General features: G+C 46.1%; 1 protein-coding gene across 4 annotated transcripts in view; it reads right to left on the reverse strand.

Moving 5' to 3' along the window:
- The window catches only part of OXR1 (oxidation resistance 1), a 660,539-nt gene that overhangs the window by 30,356 nt on the left and 605,855 nt on the right, over nt 1-24,328 (reverse strand). For 2 of the 4 annotated variants that reach the window (XM_075352958.1, XM_075352961.1), the window contains one exon: nt 6,092-6,172. The exons of the other annotated variants lie outside the window; for them this stretch is intronic. In XM_075352958.1, the coding sequence (XP_075209073.1) occupies nt 6,092-6,172 (81 nt within the window). The remainder of the gene's footprint in view (nt 1-6,091; nt 6,173-24,328) is intronic. 4 annotated transcript variants of the gene reach the window in all.

Consider the following 24,328-nt stretch of genomic DNA (forward strand, 5'->3'; position numbering starts at 1 on the left):
TTAGAAAAACATGGCCTCTTTCCCCAAACAGGTGTCCATGTGTAAAGCTTTGCAGATCTGGGGTTGAGCTCCAGTCCCTCACAAAACCTTTTGGAGCGGTGGTAGAAAGCCGCCATGTCTGGAGAGGTTGGGCCTTTGCCGTACTATGGCATGGTCTTGCTCATGTGCAATGTGCTCTGAAATGCAGCGTACAGGCTTAAAAGAGGCATTTATATTCTCACTCCACATGCAAAAAATGGTCCTAATGATCCCAAATCATCCCAGCAAGTGGACGTTCCCGCTGAATGTGAGACAGGAGAGAACTTTGTTTAGAATCAAAACATGTATAATATATCAACGTAGAAACCAAAACAAAACCAAAAAAAAAAACAAAAAAAAAAAAAAAAAAAACACAAAAATCACACTCACGCACAAACTTATCACAAACATTCACAGCAAGTCGCAGAACTTCCTACTATTACCAGACATGAAACCTGGGAAATCTGTGGTACTGCAAAAGTCATGAAACAAAACCGTGACAGACATTGAGGCAATACAAACGCTAGGTGGGAGGGCAATAAGGGAAGACCCTAACTGCGAGTCGGCCAGGCAGGGTTATTCCTAGAAGGTTCAACAAACTGGAGCAAGTTCAGAGATGAGTGACCAGAACGGTGACTGGTCTGCAAACCACGTCCTATGAGGAACGGTTACAGGATTTAGGATTGTTTAGCTTGCAAAAAAGAAGACTGAGAGGAGACTTAATAGCTGTCTACAAATATCCTAGAGGCTGTCACACTGTAGAGGGACTCATTTTCACAAGGAACGACTAGAAGCAATGGGATGAAACTGATGGGGAGGACACACAGATTAGATATTAGAAAAAACTTTTTGACAGTGAGGGTGATCAACGAGTGGCACAGGCGGCCATGAGAGGTTGTGAGTTCTCCTTCAATGGAAATCTTTAAAAAGAGGTTGGACGGACATCTGTCTGGGATGATTTAGTGAATCCTGCTTTGAGCAGGGGGTTGGACACGATGACCCAGGAGGTCCATTCCAACTGTAACATTCTAGGATTCTTTTTGGCAGAGCCGTGCTGTGCCAGAGGAACAGGTGGAGCAGAATTAGTTGCCCACTTACGGCATGAGCGGAGCTCGACCTGCTGCCAACTTACACTAAAAGTGGAGGGGGATATAGAGACTTAATGGATTGCCCAGCTTAAAATAAAAATAAAAAAAAAAGAATGTAGTTAAAATTTCCTAAAATTAGCATTGTATACCCTACTAGTCTAAACTGTGCCCCCTTATTCAGCTACAGGTCCTCTTCTGGTCTGTGCCCAACACAGGACAGTATCTGGTGAGCACAGAGCCGGGGCTGGCCGGATGCTCCTCAATAGCTACATCTACCATTTCCATTCTTTGTTATATGTCAGCTGTAACAGAAAAGGGGGGCTTGGCTTAGCCATTAACATGAGCAGCCAGCCCCCTCCACACACCACACTGATGACCGAAACAAGAAATCAGGACTTGTGTCAGGCACAGGCAAAAAATGAGCTACTGGGACCCTGGAGCTGACAGCCGATGACCGGGGCAGTGTGCAGATCTGAAGTATAATGTGGGGCAAGTACGCACTTTGGATATAGTGGTATGGCTGCCGGGGAGCTCAACCCAAAATATAATTGAAACCTTTTTTTGTGTGTAAAGATCTGATGTGGCAGTCATGAGAAATCCAGTGCAGAAACCACAAGCAAACCAGGAAGGAAGTGCATGGGGGCGTGTATTTAGGAGTCCACTGGCATCCATGTGCACCGACACCTCCAATGTAGCTCCAGCCTCATCTGAATGTTTTGTTTTTTTTATTTAAATTTATTTAAAAAAAAAAAACAAAACACCTCAAGTAATTAATCATATTCTCCATGTAACAGTCAGGGCCACAGACACTGAAAACATAGTACAGTGAACGCCATTCCTTATCTTATTACCAAGGGGTAGGAGAACCATTAAAACTTTTCAACATTTTGGTAAACTTTATGTAAGGATAAGCCCGGTTTCTCATCTCCAGGCTCCCTATATACTAGATTTACTAAATGACTGGAGCTGGCGATGCACGGATGTCGTTTGACCACTTATTGCAAATTAGAAAATATTTTTTGTGGGAGAATCTTGAAAAAAAAAAAAAAAAAGAGCTGTGCATATAAAGAGGTTATTAAATAACACTAGACATTAAAATATTTAATATGTCTTGTTGCTATATAATAAAATCTTTTCTTCAAGGTTCTTCTAATCATACATTCTCTGCATGCTGTGACATCCTTGGGTATATATTATATTACATATTATATTTTATATTATATTTTATATTATAATATATTTATAAATAAAAATATTCTTTAGCAAGTTTAGTGCACCCCATTCTTCATACTCTTGACTTTTTTTTTTTTTTTGGAGGCATGTTCACATCAGACTGCAATAGAAGGCGTAGCTGTGAAACTTGGGTCTGCCATTCCGGATTTTTATAGGGGGTCATCATATCCTGTCAAACAACCGATTGTGTGCCGTTTAAAAAAAAAAAAAAAGCCCAGAATGTCGATTTTAGAAGGGACTGCCTCTATTTAAAGGAGACCAGCTGTACATGGAGTAATAGTAATGCACCATGGGGGGGGGGGAAAGGAAAAAAAAAAATGCAAATTGGCTCCGGCCCGGGAGGAAAGAAGGCTCAGTGGTGCCATCTACTGGAGGTAGATATCTTCCAACTTGAAATGCTATGCTAGCCGTCCGGATCTTCAAAGCATATGATCTCCAGAGCTCTTCACAGATCATATACTCAGCAGTCTGGGCAGCAATAATCTAATGACGTGAATACCCCTATAAAAAGGGAACCCATCTCCAAGATCCTACCCCAATATGCAGTAGGAATAATAAGTAATCGCAAACCCCTACAATTAGTATAGTTCTCCTGATATAACCATGTCTCTTACCTCATGTGCAGGGCATTACAGCTTAGGTATCCATGGTTACGTCCCCTTATTAGGTATCCATGGTAACAACCACAAGTCACTAAGAGCAATGCCCTGCACATGAGGTAAGAGACATGGCTATATCTGGAGAACTATTCTACATTTCTAATTGGAGGCATATAAATAAATAATAATAAAGAAAATAATCCTACTACAAATTGGGATAGGACCTTTAAAGGTCTGTAATGTTGGAGCATTGCCAACAAAGCTTGGACATGTAATCCAAGGACAACTGCTTTCAATAAATGCAGTACCTATATAGTTTTCTTTCTTTACAGCATTGTTATCCGGCATGACACCCATCCCATAACAAATCTAACAAACATTCACAATTTACACCTGTTAAGTGATTTTAGAAAAAACACGAAGGGGGGGGGGGGAATAAAAGCCCCCAAAAAAACCACCGAACTTTATAAAAGCTGTCGTTATGGGCCATAAAGGACTCTTCTTTTTGCTTTCATATTGCATCTAGTAAAAAGTATTTATTAAGTTTCTGAACTACATAAAGTTGAAAACAAAAAAAAAAAAAAGGAGAAAACAACAAAAGGAAAAAGGACAAAAAGGAGAAAACAAAAGGAAAAAGGAGAAAACAACAAAAGGAAAAAAAGGAGAAAACAACAAAAGGAAAAAGGACAAAAAGGAGAAAACAAAAGGAAAAAGGAGAAAACAACAAAAGGAAAAAAGGAGAAAACAAAAAAAGGAAAAAGGAGAAAACAAAAAAAGGTTAAAAATGGGGGGGAAAATAGAAAAAAAATAAATAAAATCAAAAAATAAAAAAAGTACTATCATGCCCAAAAGACTGTAATGAAGGCAGGCAGCCTGGCCTGGAAAATAAAGTGTGGTGCACATGGCCAGTTATTATATTCAACACAAAATACAAACAGGGCACGGTGTTATAGAGAGGATGGCATCAGCACAACCGGCCCAAAATGCAAACGGACTCACAAAGTGATGACCTGCTGCAACAAAAACAACATTAATACACATTTCTATATACATTTTTGTTTCCATGGGTCATTATTGCACACCACATGGTTTGGATACTTGGATGTACCAGTCCGTATCATGGAGGATGAGACAGGACACATTAGGACGCTAGTATACAGGACACACATATATAAGAGGCACACCACACAGACAGCACACAAATGTGAAGAAAATAAAACAACACTGCAAAAGCAAACAGTGAACAGAGAGACGAGGCTCCGTTTACAGCAACGTTTAACACCACACATATAAAGGAGCGGGATTGCAAACTAATAATTTAGCCTTTTCCAAAACCAAATAATAGGAGTGCATAAGGGTCTAATCCAACCAGTAATATTTACTGTGCGCCATTTGGACTGGCGGGACATGGAGGCTCAAACGTAGGTGAAACCGCTGGTCACAAGACCTTTCCACCAGCGCAACGGTGATGAGCAGGAGTTCATCTGGAGCGGGGCCACTAGTCTCCTTGGGGCAAGCACACACACCGCAAGTAAAACGGAGTGAGTGGAATGCGATACAAAAAAAAAAAAAATAATACGTGTTCCACTCTACGGTGCCGCTCCATGAGCGTTTTTCTCAGCCCTAATCGAACCGAGAAAACAATCGCAGCATTCTGCGGGTGGAATCAGATTAATTTTCTTTCGCACCCATACAAGTCTATGGGCACGAGAGAAACATTGCATTACATTATACCAGTGTAATGCGAGTACACGATGAGAATGGCATCAGCTGACAATGGAGGAGATTGAGAGACTACTCCCTCCCTCTCCTCCGCAGTGCCCGCCCTGACCTCCCTGCGCTGTGATCACAGAATCACAACACAGTGCCATGACAATTGGCTTCCACTCCAGCAGAGTCGGAGCAGAGTGTCATGTGATGCCCGTGTCTCCCCAGTCATAAGAGAGGATCAGTCCAAAAATCTTCAGGGAAAAAAAAAGCTAAGTTCTGCAGCATCTTCAGCCTCAGAATCAGGCCTAAGCCACACGGCGTGAAAATCGGAGAGAGTGGAATGTGATAAAACATCACATTCTATTCAGACCAATGTTAGCCTATGCGCCAGCACCCATGAGCGATTATTTTCTCAGCCCTAATCGGACTGAGAAAAATTGCCGCAGCATGCCGCGGGTGCAATGCGACTCTGTGTCTCTCGCACCCATTCAAGTCTATGGGGCGAGAGAAACATCGCACTACACTCGCATTACACCAGTGTACCGCAAGTGCAGGGTGAGAATGGCAAATAGCCGAAAACTGAGGAGAGAGGGAGATAAATCCCTCCCTCCCCTCCACAGTGCCGGCCCACCCCCCGCAGCTCTGGTCCGCTCACACGATCGGACCTCAGTCGCCATGACACTCTGCTCCCGCTGTGCTGCCAGCGTGAGCAGAGTGTCAAGCGAGGATCGCAGTAGTCCCCGTGTGGCCCCGGCCTCAGAGTGAGTCCCGAGGCTTGGACCCCCCAATCAGTAAGTGATGGCAGATTAGAGGGGCTTAATATGCGAATACCCCTACTGTATACATGGTTGTGCTGATGGGAAGCGGTTGGGGGTGTGCAAATCTTGTGATCAACTACGGGATCAGCCATTTTAGCCATCACCCATCCAGTCATGAGATAAATGCTTTTGGTTGGATTATACCTTTGAAAGAGGTTTGTCTTGATATGTTGTGGGCATAATATTATTAATATATATATATATATATATATATATATATATATATATATATATATATATATATATATATATATATATATATATATATATATATATATATATATATATATATATATATAAAATACATGATAACTAATTGTTAGAAAAAAATTGCAAGATATATTTTCACCTTCAAAAAAAAAATAAAAAAAATAAAGTTTGCAATTCCATTCCTTAAATATATATTAGCGTTGGTGTGAACGAAGCCTTAGAATTATTTTGTAATTTTTTTCTCATATCTAGCTATTCTACTCCGCAGAATTAGGACCACAAGATAAAATCCACCGGGGATCTGGAGACTAAAACAGTAGGAGGGAACGAGTCTACATTTCACTAAGAAAAAAAAAAAAAAATCAAGATTTTTTTTTTGGTTTCCTAGAAATGGGGAAACTACTGAAGAGGGCACCTTGAGACGTCGGCAGAGAGTACGCAGTTCTTCAGTATTTAGCGCATCGATCCTGCGGTGGTACTCAGCCACTGACACTACCTGAATATGGAGACAGGAAGAAAATAATTCTACTGACAGCACAAGGAAAGGCACAGAACACAAGAAGAAAGGCAGAAGAGGCAAAAAGGAGCAAGACTCAGAAAAGGAAATATGAAAGACAAAATAAAAAGTGAGAGATGGCTAACATTTAGGTTTCTGTATAACACAAGGATGAGCGATTAACCATGCAAAGTATCAGGAGACGCCGCTCGGAGCTGCCACATCTGCTGCGTCTGAAGACAGAGGCCGAAATCCGGGAATGGAGAGTGCAGTGCTGCGAGAGACATCAACGTACCTGACCATGAAGCCCAATACTGGATATACAAGGCGGCTGTGACTAGGAGACATGCTGGACATTTTGTTGAAATATTTTATTTTTTTCTAGGGCATGTGCACACAATTTAAAAAAGAAAGAAAAGACTGTTCAAACCAAGCACAGGTGTTAACTGGCCATTTAAGAGCACGAATACCATAGAAGACGACAATGTGGCTGATAGGAGGTCTGAAGAGTGAGGGGATGGCGAATACGGCAACAAACACCAGGCCCCCATATTCTGGGGGAAAAAATCTGACAAAGGAGTAGCGAGGCCATTTTGATCTTTTCTCTTCAGCCCCCCTCTAAGGTATAGGTATACAGAGACAGTAATGATTATCCTCATACCGCTTCATGGAGGCCAATGGGTCGCCCTTTTGACCCAGTCCACATAAGGAGCCTACAATTAAATTTTAACAATTTGGACGATCTCCCGATTTTAGGCTGCGCTGCTGTAATGGAAAAGTCTTAGGACCACGATGAACCGAATGCTTATTTCCACAACGCGTTTCAATGCTGGACTAGCATCTCTCAGGTGGACACACTATGGCCAAATGTCCCCCCCACCCCCCACTGAAGACACTAGTCCAGTGTTGAAATGCGTTGTGGAAATAAAAGCCCATTCAGTTCATCTTCATCCCACGGATTCTTCATCAGCAGCCCAAAATCGTGATATCGTCCAAAACTGGTCAGCCATCCTGGAGGAGCTCGTCCCCAGGCGAGGCGTTCATAGGAGCTTGAGCACCTTCCTTTTGATGTCCTTATACCCCCAAAAAAAGGTATCCCCCCCGATTGTTTTGTTCGCTTTTGTTCCCCTACAGTTAAATCTGACATCGACAGAAGCTTTCCTGCAGAATACGCGAAACAAGCACAACAAAAGCATGGCACACACCCCCTGCTGTGTAGGTGGGCGGACAGACTTCCCCCGAAACAGGAAACATTCTCACATTACTTTACACCGGAAACCTGCGGTGCTCACGTACGTTTTGCTTTTGTAAAAAAAATACAAATCTATTTTAGGATTTGCAGCATTTCCTTCCCACTGAGACTTTGCTGCACTTTTCTCAATATATCAACTATAAAAAGGAAATTTGTCAGGTCCCCCGGCCCCCCAGAACCACCAGCAGCTGTGTGTACCTATCTAAATTTCCTGTCTAACAGTCCCTTTATTACATTGCACACAGATATTTACAAATGTATATCTAAAGTACATTTGTGATATGGAAATGACCTCATTGACTAGTCGATGGGGCGTTCGTTCCCCATCTAGAGGTTTATAGTTTGTGTTGACACTGATGCGCCTGATGAGCCTGCAGGACAGCTTCAATTTCTTTGGCAAATTATCCACCATCCGTACTATCCTGCGTTGCAACCTTTCATCAAGGAAGATTAGCTACAGTGCCATGGCTTATAAACTTAATATGTTGCGCACCATGGACAAAGGAACATCAAGATCTCTGGAGATAGACTTGAGAACCAACATTGTTGTAATCTTGAGATTATTTTTCAACTCCTCAGACCAGTTTTCCCTTTTCCTCCTCCTGTTCTCCATGCTTATTGTTGACATGTAATGCAAAGATTGAGTCAACTTCTCCCCTTTTTATCTGGTTTCCGGTGTGATTTTCATATTGCCCACATCTGTTACTTGCCACAGGAGAGTTTGAACGAGCACCACATCCTTAATAAGTTGATTACCCACAATTTTGGAAAGGTGCCATAAATTTTGTCTGGACCATTTTTGGGGTTGTCTGCGAAATTATGTCCAATTTGCCCCTTTTCCCCCCTCTGTGTTGTTCCAATACATTCAAAAGGAAATAAACACGTGTAAAAAACAAAAAGACGTGTAACTGCCATAATTTTCTGTGAAAAATATTTCAATTTTCGGAACAATTGCAAGGGTGCCAACACTCTTAGCCATGACTGTATGTATAGATACCTATCTCTCTTACATAGTATTTACAGTTGTGGCCAAAAGCGTTGGCACCCGCTTGAAATTGGGCGAGATCTACATCTCATTGTGCAGATTAGAAAATATCACTACACTGATGCCTCAAGTCAATTTTAGCATCTGTATTATGAATACAGTATCAGGATGCCCTGTAAGAAGAAATTATACCGTGGTTGAAAAAAGAAAAAGCTAAATAAATAAAACTGTATTATGGTTGTCTGAAACGGCCATTACAAGGGCATTATCACGTTATTAGCTAGCTTCAGTTAATTATTTTGATGCCAAGTTTTCAATTGACCCGCTTTTTCTATCCACCTGCAAGAGCTTTTATCTTTCATAGTGTACAGCTGGTTTCCAAGGCCACAAGAACCTGCCTCAGCATGTGCAGTAGTTACATTCCAAGAGAAGAGTCAACTCTTGATAATCGCAGTCAGCTCTCTCCAGACCATTGATTTGTATACAGCAATTAGCTGCTTGCCTCCTTTCCCCCAGCTCCTGACTGACCTGCTCTTATTATTGCAGCATAATTATCCAACCCTAACACTTTTGCCCCAAGCTGGCAGTTTCCAGAGCAATTCTCCAAATTACATTAACAATACAAACTTCCAAACAATCACAGACCATTAGAAAAAGCTGACAACAGGGTCCCTCTATGTATTTTGACAACAGCATGATGAAGGGACTGAGACAAAGATTGCACTTAGAGTCATAGGGGTACTTTGCACGCTGCGACATTGCAAGCCGATGCTGCGATGTCGGGCGTGATAATCCCCGCCCCCGTCACAGCTGCAATATCTTGTGATTGCTGCCATAGCGAACATTATCGCTACGGCAGCTTCACATGCACTCACCTGCCCTGCGACGTCGCTCTGGCCGGTGACCCGCCTCCTTATTAAGGGGGCGGGTCGTGCGGCGTCATAGCGACATCGCACGGCAGGCGGCCAATAGAAGCGGAGGGGCGGAGATGAGCGGGACGTAAAAATCCCGCCCACCTCCTTCCTTGTGCATAGCCGGCGTTAGACGCGGTGACGCAGTTAGATGTTCCTCGCTCCTGCGGCTTCATACACAGCGATGTGTGCTGCCGCAGGAACGAGGATCGTCATCGTACCGTCGCTGCTGCCAAATTATGGAGATGTCGGACACTACACCGATGATACGATAACGACGCTTTTGCGCTCATTAATCGTATCAAAAAGGATTTACACACTAAGATATCGACAGCGATGCCGGAAGTGCGTCACTTTCGATTTGACCCCACCGACATCGCACCTGCGATGTCGTAGTGTGCAAAGCCCGCCATAGTCTCAGCTGCAGATGTAGCAGAGCTCAGTTGTTAAGTGGTGTACAACTCTACCCACAGTCTTTTTCTGTGTACATTGTACAGTGACAAATCTGCTAATCAGTGATGGGGCATGGTTGGTCAGGCAGGCGAGACGTGTAATGATAATCTCATGCTGATAAAACGGATTGTATGGAAACCGTTAAACAAAGTGCAGCATGTGAGACATTGCTATGTAACCTGAGCACCAAAATGAAGGAATAAAACCGAATTATAGCAAAACCTAGTGACAGTCCCTTAAATGTGTTGTGGCAGGACAAAGCTCCTGACCAGAACTGTCGCTCAAGGTGTAGCATCCACCCCCTAAGCAACTAGGAAGTAAGGAGACTATAGAGCTGCGAGCTACTCAAGAGAACTCGAGAAAACCCCTTGGTAGAGTCTTCCAAGGGTTATATCAAACGAATGTCAAATGTAGGGTGCCAAATCCAGACCGTGTACTGGAAGCTGTCAGGATTAACCTTTATTTCCAGCTCAAACGGGCAGGCATTTGACCATCACCTGCTTTTCTCAAAAGAATATCGTGAGGAGAAAAGTTGCAGTTAGCAAGGCAACAACCTGTTTGAGCTGGAAAAAAAAAGAAAAGAAAAAGGAGGGGAATCCTGACAGTCTGCATAGTGCACACTGTCAGGATTGCGGAATCTGCTGTCACAGAGTAACTGCAGCACTGGGAAGAGACTTGAAGCTTGTACCTTAAAAGGGGTTGTCAGACTGTGAAACGTGTGCGCTGTAATAGTTAATAAAACATGAAGTATGTACTAAAAACGCTTTATGTAGAAATAATTAACCTGGAGAATAACGTCACCCCCTAGTTAAACAACACCCATAGAGGTCGTCTGTGACCTACAACTTTGGCCATGCGTGATCAGTTACAGAAGCCTCAGCCTGCGACCACAGCGCAGAGTCCAAGAAGAGCAACAAGAAAGCAGACGTCTGACGAGACCCGAGGACGAGAGGCTTCACCCCCAGCTGCGTGATTAGGATTATTGGGAATTATTATAACTGGAGATATTAGTAAGTGCATTGTATTTCTATAATGCAAGCTACGATCAGCACCGTAGTGGTGTAATGGGGGAAGGAGATATCAAAGCTGGAGAGTCACTTTCTGGGGGCAGCACACACAATGTTTCTTTGTGATGTGCTGTATAGAGATCATAGGCCACCCTGTGCTGTCCTGTGTCCTGGGCACTGCTACAGCTTCAAGTGTGACAGCGGGAGGACTAGTGGGAGCACCGAGCAGTGTGATGGGATAGAACATCCTCAGGGGCCCTGGAAGGCAACATTGTTAAAGGGAATAGAAGCCTTAACTGAGAAGGCTTTAAAAGATTGTACAGGATGCAGAGGAGGTGAGCTGTGACATCACCTATTGCAAATGGTGGATCCTGCTGGGGGGAGGTGAGCTGTGACATCACCTGTTGTGAATGGTGGATCCGGCATTATCTACTATATATGAAGGAGTTATCAGTCATTGTACAGGAGGTGGTAAGCTGTGACATCCAGTGAACAATGGATCCTTTGTTCTCTACTGTATAGAGGAGGTGCTATCAGTCACTGTACAGGAGGAGGCAAGCTGTGACATCACCTATTGTGAATGGTGGATCCTGCGATATCTACGCTCTGTGTCATTGTACAATAGAAGGTGAGCTGTGACATCACCTGTTGTGAATGATGGATCCTTAGCACCTCTATACAGTAGAGAACAGTCACTGTACAGGAGGAGGCAAGCTGTGACATAACCTATTGCAAATGGTGGCTCCTGCGATATCTACGCTATGTGTCATTGTACAATAGAAGGTGAGCTGTGACATCACCTGTTGTGAATGATGGATCCTGCAGTATATAGAGGTGTTACCTGTCAATGTAATCCTTTTTGTGAGAATAATGAGCCTGCTGACGTCTGCTGTACAGAAATGGAAGAGTTTAGCATAAGGCTTGGGCCCCTTTCACACTGCGTTCCTCTTCCAGTTCAGTGGTCCAATCAGGAATTCCATCCAAACCCCCCCACTAAACTGGCTTTGGATGTATGTGCCGACGGGGCCATTGATTATAATGGTGCAGATTGAGTCAGTGTGTGTGGTTGTGCACTATTTTCGAGAGTATATGCTTATTGGAGGCGGACACCCAGACTGCGCCCGAATCTCCGCCTCCAGTAAGAGTGTACCCCCGAAAATGGTGCACAACAGAGCACACGGCGACTGTCTGCACCATTATAAATCAGTGGCCCTGTCGGTGCATACATCCAAAACCAGTTTTGGACGTAAGCCCCCTACAGGTCCACTGAATGCTGAGAGGAGTGTGAAAGTGGCCTTAGTGGTCAGCGTAAATATAGGAAACATATTTTTTTGAATAGAGAGTGATATTTGTTTGTTTTTTTGGCAATTTTCCATAATAACGGGATTTAAACAAATAGGTCACTCTCCTTTAACGCTCGGGCTGACCACTGTATAGAGGGTCTTTAATGTGCGCTATAAATATGTAATTGAGGTCAAGGTCAGTTTTCCAAAAGTAGCACTTGCACCTATGATATATCTATGGGGCTGCTCACATGCACAATTTTTTTTCCTTGGATCAAGAGGTCTGCGACAAATCACCAAGACCTGTCCGATATTGATCCGAAGGTCGGATCAAACGTAATGCAAGTCAATGGCTCCGTGGGGAAAAATTAAAATTGGACAGTACTTTGATGCCATCCATGTGCTCTCCACTTTCACTGACTGATCGATAGGTGGCGGAAAAAAATTTCCCCATCAGGTCCGTGAAAAAAAAAAAAATTGATGAAAATGTCCAAACTGATCAATATCTGATGAAACGGTCAGTCTTCCTTATAAGTGAAAAACAAACAAAAACCTGATATCTGAAAAGGGCCTTACAGTGAATGGAAGATCAGGAATCACCTGTAGCGTTTGGAGGGGTCTAGTCACACCCTGAGGTCTCCATGATGTGCTTGGTTGACCCTTGCTAAACTATTAGATGCCCGGAGTACATATAGGATAGATGAGACACCGTGCTACCACTGATCGCACCTCAAAGGTTTTTAGGGGGTTGGTGAGATGGGGCGAGGGTGGTGAATGCCACATGACAACGCAACACCCCAAACTTGGCAAAAAAAAAAGTTTGGGGTCTGAACAACCCACTTCTTAAAAGAGGTGGCATTGTAAAAACAGGCAACATTGTAATCTACATCTAAATAAATCATGGATGCCGGGATTTTTAAGGTTATGGTTAACCGCTCGTTGCCAGTGTTACCGGCCACCTCTGCAATCAGTGGTGGCATGGCTTCTAAACCAGGAGCCATCCAAACCCCTTACTACACTGGCTTTGGATGTATGTGCCAACGGGGCCATTGATTATAATGGTGCAGATGGAGTCAGTGTGTGAGGTTGTGCACTATTTGAGAGTACGGTATATGCTTATTGGAGGCGGACACCCAGACTGCGCCCGAATCTCCGCCTCCAGTAAGCGATGAAACTGCATACAACTGACCAAACGGCTGGATCCCGCAAGCTGCAATGCGCCCGTGCACCACCGTGTGCAGCATATGAGAGCACAGTCTGGCCGAGCGGCTCAGTCACGGGACAAAGCCGCCCGGAGAGCACCACCTACCAGAAAGCAGGGGAGTGGTGGCCAGACAAACCCGGTCCATTACAGAAGGTGGTTATTCAGGATTTAAGAGGATTGTCCACTATAGTTTATTCTCTGTGGACTCTGTATAGAGACCTATAGATATTGGGAGCTGCAGGATCACAACACTAAGGTTGCAGACTCCTAACATCCAGCATTATACACTGGAGATCAAAACTAGAGAACAGCACACAATTTCCTGAATGCTGCGGTCATTGTGTCGTCCTATGTAATTATATCCTAACATGAGGAAACTCGCAGGATTTTAAGCTTATAATCACAAATTTTATTTATTTCAAAGCACAGAATAAAAATGTAAAGGAGATAAAATTAAAAAGAACATGGATCCAAATTAGAGAACACTTTCAGATCCCTGCAAGTCATTGGTGTTAATCTGGCACCTGGTGCTAATTTCCTTAATTATCTGACAACCCCTATGTAACTGGCGGCCTAACTTTCCAGTTTGCACTGACTATGCAAAAATGGTGTGCAGTTCCCAAGTGACTGAAACCCTCCGGCAGCAGGTTGTGCAGATGAAGGCCAAAGGAGTGACCCTATCAGCCATAGCAAGAGAAGTTGGTCGCTCCAAGTCTGTGATTTTGAGAATATTGCGACATCAAACCCTTTCAAGTCCCCCAAGAAGGCGGGTTATCATCGAAAGACAAATGCAAGAGAGGACAGGATAATGCGGAGAATATCCATGGGTAATCATTTCAATACTGTAGCTGGAATTGCTCGGCAGTTCAGCACTGAACAGGGTAAGGATCTGTCTCGTCATACAGTGTCACGATGCTTAAGAGCATTTGGACTGAAAGCCCACCCTGCAGTGATCAAACCTCTCATTAGAAAGAATCAAAAGGCTAGACTCCCCTTTGGTGAGGAGCATGATATGTGGACAGAGAAGAAGTGATCCACAGATCATTTTAGTGATTAAAGCAAGTTTAACTTACTTGGGTCTGATGGGAAACATTATGTCAAATCAACAAACTGGGGAAAGACTGAACCCAATGTGTGTTAAGAAGTCAGTGAAAGGTGGTGGAGGAAGTGTCATGGTTTGGGGAATGTTTTCTCCAGCAGGAGTTGGACCTCTCATACCGCTACATGGCAAAGTGAATGCAAGTGTGGATCAGAACCTTCAACAACACGTGGTTCCTTACGTGTGTTCATCACTCAGTCAGTGATTTTCATGCAGGACAATGCCCCTGTCACACAGCAAAACGGGGAAAGTAGGTCCTTAAAACAGAAATCATTAAAACAATGAAATGGCCACAGCCCAGAGTCCTGATCTAAACCTAATAGAAAACCTCTGGAAAATCCTTGGTGACAAAGTTATAGCCAAGAAACCCACAACAGTCAGAAAACTGTGTATGAGACTGGAAGAAGAGTGGACCAAAATCCCACCAGAGCAGTGAGAGAGACTAGTGATGTCCTGTGGCCGCTGATGGCTGAAGTTATTCAAAGCAAAGGCCTGTACACGTCCTACTGATTGGTGACTTGTTACCGGCAGAAAATGTAGCTATAATCTTTCTCTGTGCTACAGTCATTGCTGTTCTCTAATTATGATCACGTTTTGGGCAAAATAAAAGGTTTTAGGTCGATAAACTTTGACTCTTTAGTAAAACCCTGTTCTACTGGCATGGTGCACCCCTTACAAAAAAAACTTCAAATGTTCATCAATGGAGATTACATTATTTCTGAAAAAAGCAAGTGATCATACATTGTTCTCTAATTTTGATCTCCAGTGTCTATATTCACAACAGGCAAAGTCCCCAGACAATCCCTTTGCCTATGATAATTTTAAAGGAGTCAGAAATGAAAATGTTAATGATGCAGAAAACATGGGGAGAGGTGATGGGGACAGAGCAGCCGGCAGAACCTGCAACATCAGAAGACATTTGGACGGAGGATTAGTAAATACAATCAGATTTTAACCTGAAATACAAAAATATAAAATATTTTTAAAGGATGCAAAAGCCACTACAGATACAGCAAAATACCAACAGACTAGCATGTACAGAGCTCGGATACACATGCACTTACAGGCAAAGCTCCAGGCCGGCAGACGTGCCGCACTATCGGAAATTTGCCATAAAAGAAGAAGTTCTAAAACGGATAAATGTCATTTACTTTAATGATGAGAATGTGGCTTATGGAAAGTAATGTACATGCAGCCAGATGTGTCTCATGTCACCCGGAGGATGCATACACGATACCCAATCACCAAAAAACCCATACGGGGATGCCAACAACTACTGGAGTCTTCCCACCACAAATGCTGCTGAAAACCCCAAAAGGTCATGTGGAACATGGAGAATTTTTGGAGTGGAATTTGGTACAGACTTCCTTCAAGGTCCATTAAAAAAAAAAAAAAAGAAAGAAGGACAGCTTCAAATACTCTTTGAAATTAATAAGAAAATGTATTTAAGAAAAAGGTGATAATGCTTTTATGTGATCTAAAAAAAAAAAAACAAAAAAAAAAACCCCATAGTTTTGGTATTTTTTGCTATGGATTTTAATAGCAAAGTCTGCTTCAAAATGTAAAATTGCTTCACACACAAAAATTGAACGAGCTTCCCTTTACTTCAATGGGAAAAGTCTGATGCCACGCAGTGGGGGGAGGATGACCATCATGCCGTGCAATGGGGAGGGCACCATCATGTTGCACAAGGGCATTGTACCGCACAAGGCAGGACATGCAGGAGAGAGGGGAGGGGAGTCATACTGCATGGAGGCTGTATGCAAGACATGTAAGGCCTGGTACACATATCTGGCTTTTCGCCGGTTTGATGGATGCGGCGCACGCCAGTACAGTGTATACAGTACAGTGGCAGCGCAACAAGCGCCCTTCACATGCTGTCATGTGACCCGGAAGTTGCGGCACTGCCACTGTACTGTATACACTGTACTGGAGTGCGCCGCATCCGTCGAACCGGCGAAAAGCCGGATATGTGTACCGGGCCTTTCTGTGTAATAGAGTCATGTGGGGACATCATTAGGAGTGGGGATCTGTGTGAGACATATGCTGGGTGCGCGGTGCTTTGTGCGGACATCAGACCTAGTGGGGAGCGGTGTACGGACACCATACTGTGTGTGGGGATATCCTGGGCTGGACTCTGTAGAGCTGGGTACCAGGGCAGAATACAGGAGCAGTCTGATCTTTACACTTCTGTATAGCAGTAATGTCTGCGGCCCAGTACTGATAACCGGTAACAATAAGCCCCGCTGTAACATGCATGACCAGTCACAGCCAGTCACCAGAAGTGACACAGATTAATAGAAAACAACAATAATGAGCAGAATTAGGTTTGTCCGGTCGCTTCGCCCCTCCACAATAGTCACGTATCTTGCCTTGGACACATTATTTGCCCTCCCTGATCTAAAACAATATAAAATAAATTCCATTGGCCTCAAAGTTGAAAAGACAAACAGCAATGTGATCAGCCCAAACAGTCTGTGGAAAGTGCCTACACCAGCAACACCGCGCCAATGAGGAACACCAACTCCAAGGTGTCAAGATACACTTTCAGGAGGAACAACAGAGGGACAGCAAAGACAGTCTATAGGAATAACGCTGCAAAACTGTTACTTCATAGGGAATAAAAAGTCATTCACTAGAGCAGAAAAGAGCAGAGTTTACACATCAGCCCTACAGTACACCGCTGCCCTCCACACAGGCCGAGGAATAATCCTGCTATAATGTACACAGCTCTGCTACAGACACACAGGCCGAGGAATAATCCTGCTATAATGTACACAGCTCTGCTACAGACACACAGGCCGAGGAATTGGTGCAACTAAATAATCCTGCTATAATGTACCGAAACATATAAAATATAACATCTGCCAGACACCTCCTCCAAATCCATCAGACTACAGACGATACTATTCTGTGTGAGGTCACAGCATCTCTGCCGCGCCACTCCACTCAGGACAGTCACTCACCTGCCAGAAAAGTACAGTTACAATGCCAACTTAAGGTTTGTGCTTGTTTGTTTTTATATACAGAAAATACAAATTTTTAATATGTTATATATTTAAAAAACAAAAAAAAAAAAGGGGGGGGGGTATTTTTTTGATCCGAGTCATGGATCAAAATCAGCCTTACAATTCTAACGGTGAGTGCCCATGATCAGTGTTTTGAACGCAACACGTTTCCGCTGGGTCCAAAACGCTGCATTCTACAGTACAAGCACAATGGATGGGATTTCTAGAAATCTCCGGCCCCCTGTGCTTGCTTTTCCCACAGCAAACACCTACCTGTGGTGCGGCTTTCAAAGAAGCAGCATGTCAAATGTTTGCTGCAGAATCACAAGTGTCCTCCATAGGGAGAACACAAGTGAGACCGCAGCGCACTGAACCTTGATTGTGGGCACGAGCAGCTGCGGTCTCCTGCGGAGGAGTCTTGCAGCCCCGCAGGTTAGGACCCGATGAGTTCAGGACACAGCGAGTCCTGATCGTGGGCACATACCCTAAGGCTATATTCACATGTTACTTTTGTTACTGCAGACAAAACCTGTTCTCCTGGCAGTAGAGAAGCAGGTTTTGTGGCTTTTTCACCCCCCCCTGCGTTTCTGGTGTAGATTATAGGTGTCATTTCTCTACAGTACAGGTTTAAATAAAAGAAGGGAATTTTGTTACTTACCGTAAATTCCTTTTCTTCTAGCTCTTATTGGGAGACCCAGACGATTGGGTGTATAGCACTGCCTCCGGAGGCCACACAAAGCAATTACACTAAAAAGTGTAAGGCCCCTCCCCTTCTGGCTATACACCCCCAGTGGGATCACTGGCTCACCAGTTTTAGTGCAAAAGCAAGAAGGAGGAAAGCCAATAACTGGTTTAAACAAATTCACTCCGAAGTAACATCAGAGAACTGAAAACCGTTCAACATGAACAACATGTGTACCCGCAAACAAACCAAAAATCCCGAAGGACAACAGGGCGGGTGCTGGGTCTCCCAATAAGAGCTAGAAGAAAAGGAATTTACGGTAAGTAACAAAATTCCCTTCTTCTTCGGCGCTCTATTGGGAGACCCAGACGATTGGGACGTCCAAAAGCTGTCCCTGGGTGGGTAAAGAAATACCTCATGTTAGAGCTGCAAGACAGCCCTCCCTTACGGGGAGGCAACTGCCGCCTGCAGGACTCTTCTACCTAGGCTGGCGTCCGCCGAAGCATAGGTATGCACCTGATAATGTTTGGTGAAAGTGTGCAGACTCGACCAGGTAGCTGCCTGGCACACCTGTTGAGCCGTAGCCTGGTGTCGCAATGCCCAGGACGCACCCACGGCTCTGGTAGAATGGGCCTTCAGCCTTGATGGAACCGGAAGCCCAGCAGAACGGTAGGCTTCAAGAATTGGTTCTTTGATCCATCGAGCCAGGGTAGCCTTAGAAGCCTGCGAGCCTTTGCGCTTACCAGCGACAAGGACAAAGAGTGCATCCGAACGGCGCAGGGGCGCCGTGCGGGAAATGTAGATTCTGAGTGCTCTCACCAGATCTAACAAATGTAAGTCCTTCTCATACCGATGAACTGCATGAGGACAAAACGAAGGCAAAGAGATATCCTGATTAAGATGAAAAGAGGATACCACCTTCGGGAGAAACTCCTGAATGGGGCGCAGCACTACCTTGTCCTGGTGGAAGACCAGGAAGGGAGCCTTGGAAGACAGCGCTGCCAGCTCAGACACTCTCCGAAGAGATGTGATCGCTACCAGAAAAGCCACTTTCTGTGATAGTCTAGAAAGTGAAACCTCCCTCAGAGGCTCGAAGGGCGGCTTCTGGAGGGCAACTAGTACCCTGTTCAGATCCCATGGATCTAACGGCCGTTTGTACGGGGGAACGATATGGCAAACCCCCTGTAGGAACGTGCGCACCTTAGAAAGTCGTGCTAGACGCTTCTGAAAAAAGACGGATAGCGCCGAGACTTGTCCTTTAAGGGAGCCGAGCGACAAACCTTTTTCTAACCCAGATTGCAGGAAAGAAAGAAAGGTAGGCAATGCAAATGGCCAGGGAGACACTCCCTGAGCAGAGCACCAGGATAAGAATATCCTCCACGTTCTGTGGTAGATCTTAGCAGACGTGGGCTTCCTAGCCTGTCTCATGGTGGCAACGACCCCTTGGGATAAGCCTGAAGACGCTAGGATCCAGGACTCAATGGCCACACAGTCAGGTTCAGGGCCGCAGAATTCCGATGGAAAAAAGGCCCTTGGGACAGTAAGTCTGGTCGGTCTGGTAGTGCCCACGGATGGCCGACCGTGAGATGCCACAGATCCGGATACCACGCCCTCCTCGGCCAGTCTGGAGCGACGAGTATGACGCGGCTGCAGTCGGATCTGATCTTGCGTAGCACTCTGGGCAAGAGTGCCAGAGGTGGAAACACATAAGGGAGCCGGAACTGCGACCAATCTTGCACTAGGGCGTCTGCTGCTAGAGCTCTTTGATCGCGAGACCGTGCCATGAAGGTTGGGACCTTGTTGTTGTGCCGGGACGCCATTAGGTCGACGTCCGGCCTTCCCCATCGGCGACAGATTTCCTGAAACACGTCCGGGTGAAGGGACCATTCCCCTGCGTCCATGCCCTGGCGACTGAGGAAGTCTGCCTCCCAGTTTTCTACGCCGGGGATGTGAACCGCGGATATGGTGGAGGCCGTGGCTTCCACCCACATCATAATCCGCCGGACTTCCTGGAAGGCTTGCCGACTGCGTGTCCCCCCTTGGTGATTGATGTATGCCACCGCTGTGGAGTTGTCCGATTGAATTCGGATCTGCTTCCCTTCCAGCCACTGTTGGAAGGCTAGTAGGGCAAGATACACTGCTCTGATTTCCAGAACATTGATCTGAAGGGTGGACTCCTGCTGAGTCCACGTACCCTGAGCCCTGTGGTGGAGAAACACTGCTCCCCACCCTGACAGACTCGCGTCTGTCGTGACCACCGCCCAGGACGGTGGTAGGAAGGATCTTCCCTGTGATAATGAGGTGGAAAGGAGCCACCACTGCAGAGAGTCCTTGGCCGTCTGGGAAAGGGAGACTTTCCTGTCCAGGGATGTTGACTTCCCGTCCCATTGGCGGAGAATGTCCCATTGAAGTGGACGCAGATGAAACTGCGCAAACGGAACCGCCTCTATTGCCGCCACCATCTTCCCGAGGAAGTGCATGAGGCGTCTTAAGGAGTGCGACTGACTTTGAAGGAGAGCCTGCACCCCAGTCTGTAGAGACCGCTGCTTGTCCAGCGGAAGCTTCACTATCGCTGAGAGAGTATGAAACTCCATGCCAAGATACGTTAGTGATTGGGTCGGTGACAGATTTGACTTTGGGAAGTTGATGATCCACCCGAACGCCTGGAGAGTCTCCAGTGCAACATTCAGGCTGAGTTGGCATGCCTTTTGAGAGGGTGCCTTGACCAGTAGATCGTCCAAGTAAGGGATCACAGAGTGTCCGTGAGAGTGCAAGACTGCTACCACTGCCGCCATGATCTTGGTGAACACCCGAGGGGCTGTCGCCAGACCAAATGGCAGAGCTACGAACTGAAGATGGTCGTCTCCTATCACGAAGCGTAGAAAGCGTTGGTGCTCTGTAGCAATCGGCACGTGGAGATAAGCATCTTTGATGTCTATTGATGCTAGGAAATCTCCTTGAGACATTGAGGCAATGACTGAGCGGAGGGATTCCATCCGGAACCGCCTGGCGTTCACATGCTTGTTGAGCAGTTTTAGGTCCAGAACAGGACGGAAGGAGCCGTCCTTCTTTGGAACCACAAAGAGATTGGAGTAAAATCCTCGCCCCCGTTCCAGAGGGGGGACAGGGATCACGACTCCTTCTGCTCTTAGAGAGTCCACCGCCTGCAGCAGGGCATCTGCTCGGTTGGGGTGTGGGGAGGTTCTGAAGAACCGAAGTGGAGGTCGAGAACTGAACTCGATTCTGTACCCGCGAGACAAAATGTCTGTTACCCACCGGTCTTTGACCTGTGACAGCCAAATGTCGCAAAAGCGGGAGAGCCTGCCACCGACCGAGGATGCGGAGGGAGGAGGCCGAAAGTCATGAGGTAGCCGCTTTGGAAGCGGTTCCTCCATTTGCTTTCCTGGGGCGTGAGTGAGCCCGCCAGGAATCTGAGCTCCCTTGTTCTTTCTGAGTCCTTTTGGACGAGGAGAATTGGGCCTTGCCCGAGCCTCGAAAGGACCGAAACCTCGACTGCCACTTTTTCTGTTGAGGTTTACTTGCTCTGGGCTGTGGTAAGGAAGAGTCCTTACCCTTGGACTGTTTTATGATTTCAGCCAATGGCTCACCAAACAGTCTGTCTCTAGATAATGGCAAGCTGGTTAAGCATTTTTTGGAACCAGCATCTGCTTTCCAGTCCTTTAACCACAAGGCTCTGCGCAAAACCACGGAATTGGCGGACGCCATAGCGGTATGGCTCGTAGATTCTAGGACAGCATTGATAGCATAGGTCGCAAACGCAGACATTTGCGAAGTTAGGGACGCCACCTGCGGTACTGCTGGATGTATGATAGCATCCACCTGTGCTAAACCAGCTGAAATAGCTTGGAGTGCCCACACGGCCGCGAATGCTGGAGCAAACGACGCGCCGATAGCTTCGTAGACAGATTTCAACCAAAGGTCCATCTGTCTGTCGTTGGCATCTTTAAGTGAAGCGCCATCCTCTACTGCGACTATGGATCTAGCCGCAAGCTTGGAAATTGGGGGATCCACCTTTGGACACTGGGTCCAGCGTTTGGCCACCTCAGAGGGAAAAGGATAACGGGTATCCTTAGAACGTTTAGAGAAACGCTTGTCTGGATGAGCGTCGTGTTTCTGGATCGATTCTCTGAAGTCAGAGTGGTCCAAAAAAGCACTTAATTTACGCTTGGGATACAGGAAATGGAACTTCTCCTGCTGTGCAGCTGCCTCCTCTGCAGAAGGGGCTGGGGGAGAAATATCCAACAGTCTATTAATTGCCGATATAAGGTCATTAACCATGGCGTCACCATCAGGGGCATCCAGATTGAGAGGGGCCTCAGGATTAGAATCCTGACCACCGTCCTCAGTCTCATCACAGAGAGACTCTTCTCGTTGAGACCCTGAGCAGTGTGATGACTTGGAGGGTCTTTCCCAGCGAGCTCGCTTAGGCTGCCTGGGACTGTCATCTGAGTCAGAGACTTCAGCCTGTGATGCTTGAGACCCCCTTGGAGCACGGATTAGTTCCAACTGAGGGGGACCGGAGAGCATAGACACAGCAGTGTCCATGGTCTGAGTAACTGGCCTGGACTGCAAGGTCTCCAGGATTTTTGTCATAGTCACAGACATTTTATCAGCAAAAACTGCAAAGTCTGTCCCCGTCACCGGGGCAGGGTTCACAGGCGTCTCTGCCTGGGCTACCACCACATTAGGCTCTGGCTGACGAAGTGCCACTGGGACTGAACATTGCACACAATGTGAGTCATTGGAGCCTGCCGGTAGATCAGCCCCACATGCAGTACAAACAGTGTACACAGCCTGTGCCTTGGCACCCTTGCGTTTTGCGGATGACATGTTGCTGCTTCCTCAGAGCAGTACAGGGTGTCCAGCCAAGAAGCGACCTTACAGTGCAACTATATATATATATATATATGGTACCAAGAAAAAAGTACACTAATATAACACTGAGGCACTAGTGGGGCCAGCACTAAAGTGCTGCTTACCGCCCGCTTATGAGCGGGTGTGTGGGCGCCGAAATCCCTTTAGTCTGGGTCTCCCAGAGCCTGCTGCCTTTCCCCAGCCAGACCGCATGTGTAATGGCTGCCGGCGTCCTTGTGGAGAGGGGGGGCGGGCCCTGGGCGTATACAGACGAAGAGCGGGAAGCCTGCTTCCCACTGTGCCTAGTGAGAGGGCTGGAGCATGTAAATAAAGCTCCAGCCCTCGGCGCTGCCTATTGAGCAGCGTCTCTCCCCTACCCTGATTGACAGGGTGGGGGCGGGAACGAAGCGGCGCTAGGCCGCAGAAGCCGGGGGCTAAAGTTAGAAGCGCCGCCGCCGTAAAAGTGCGGTCGGCGCAAAGTCCCCGGCGTACCACAAGTCGCAGCTGCGCCGCCGCTCCAGGAGCGGTCGGCGCAGTAGTTCCCAACCTGTAACGTCACTCAGCAAAGCTGCAGTGACCTAACCCCAGTGCACAGCGCTACTGTCCCCGGCGCACTATAACGCTCAGCAAGCCTTGAGAGTGTCCGTGCCTGCCGGGGACACAGAGTACCTGAAAGTTGCAGGGCCTTGTCCCTGAACGGCACTCCCGCTCCAAATCCAGCAGGTTCTCTGGGTCTGTGGATGGAGCCCGGCCCCAGGGCTTGGGGGCCGGCAAGATCCCACTTCCACAGAGCCCTCCAGGGGATGTGGAAGGAAAACAGCATGTGGGCTCCAGCCTCTGTACCAGCAATAGGTACCTCAACCTTACAAGCACCACCGCGGGTGAGAAGGGAGCATGCTGGGGGCCCCATATGGGCCCTCTTTTCTTCCATCCGATATAGCCAGCAGCTACTGCTGACTACAAACAGTGGAGCTATGCGTGGATGTCTGACCTCCTTCGCACAAAGCAGAAAACTGGTGAGCCAGTGATCCCACTGGGGGTGTATAGCCAGAAGGGGAGGGGCCTTACACTTTTTAGTGTAATTGCTTTGTGTGGCCTCCGGAGGCAGTGCTATACACCCAATCGTCTGGGTCTCCCAATAGAGCGCCGAAGAAAGTTTCATTTAAAGGAAAAAAAAAAAAAAAAAAAAAGGAACATGCTGCTTTTTTTCCAAAAATGCAGCAGTTTCCATTTGTAAGAAAGAAAAAAAAAAGCAATCTGGTTTGAGATTTCTGAAATCTGATTGCTTTTTACAATATCAGCAAAAGCGTTTTTTTAATCTGCATGAAAGAAGCAAAGTATGAACACAGCCTAAGTTAGGCTATGTGCGCACTGAGCGCTTTTTTGACGCTACGTTT

This window comes from Anomaloglossus baeobatrachus, chromosome 6 (assembly GCF_048569485.1).
Source record: "Anomaloglossus baeobatrachus isolate aAnoBae1 chromosome 6, aAnoBae1.hap1, whole genome shotgun sequence".
NCBI lineage: Eukaryota > Metazoa > Chordata > Amphibia > Anura > Aromobatidae > Anomaloglossus > Anomaloglossus baeobatrachus.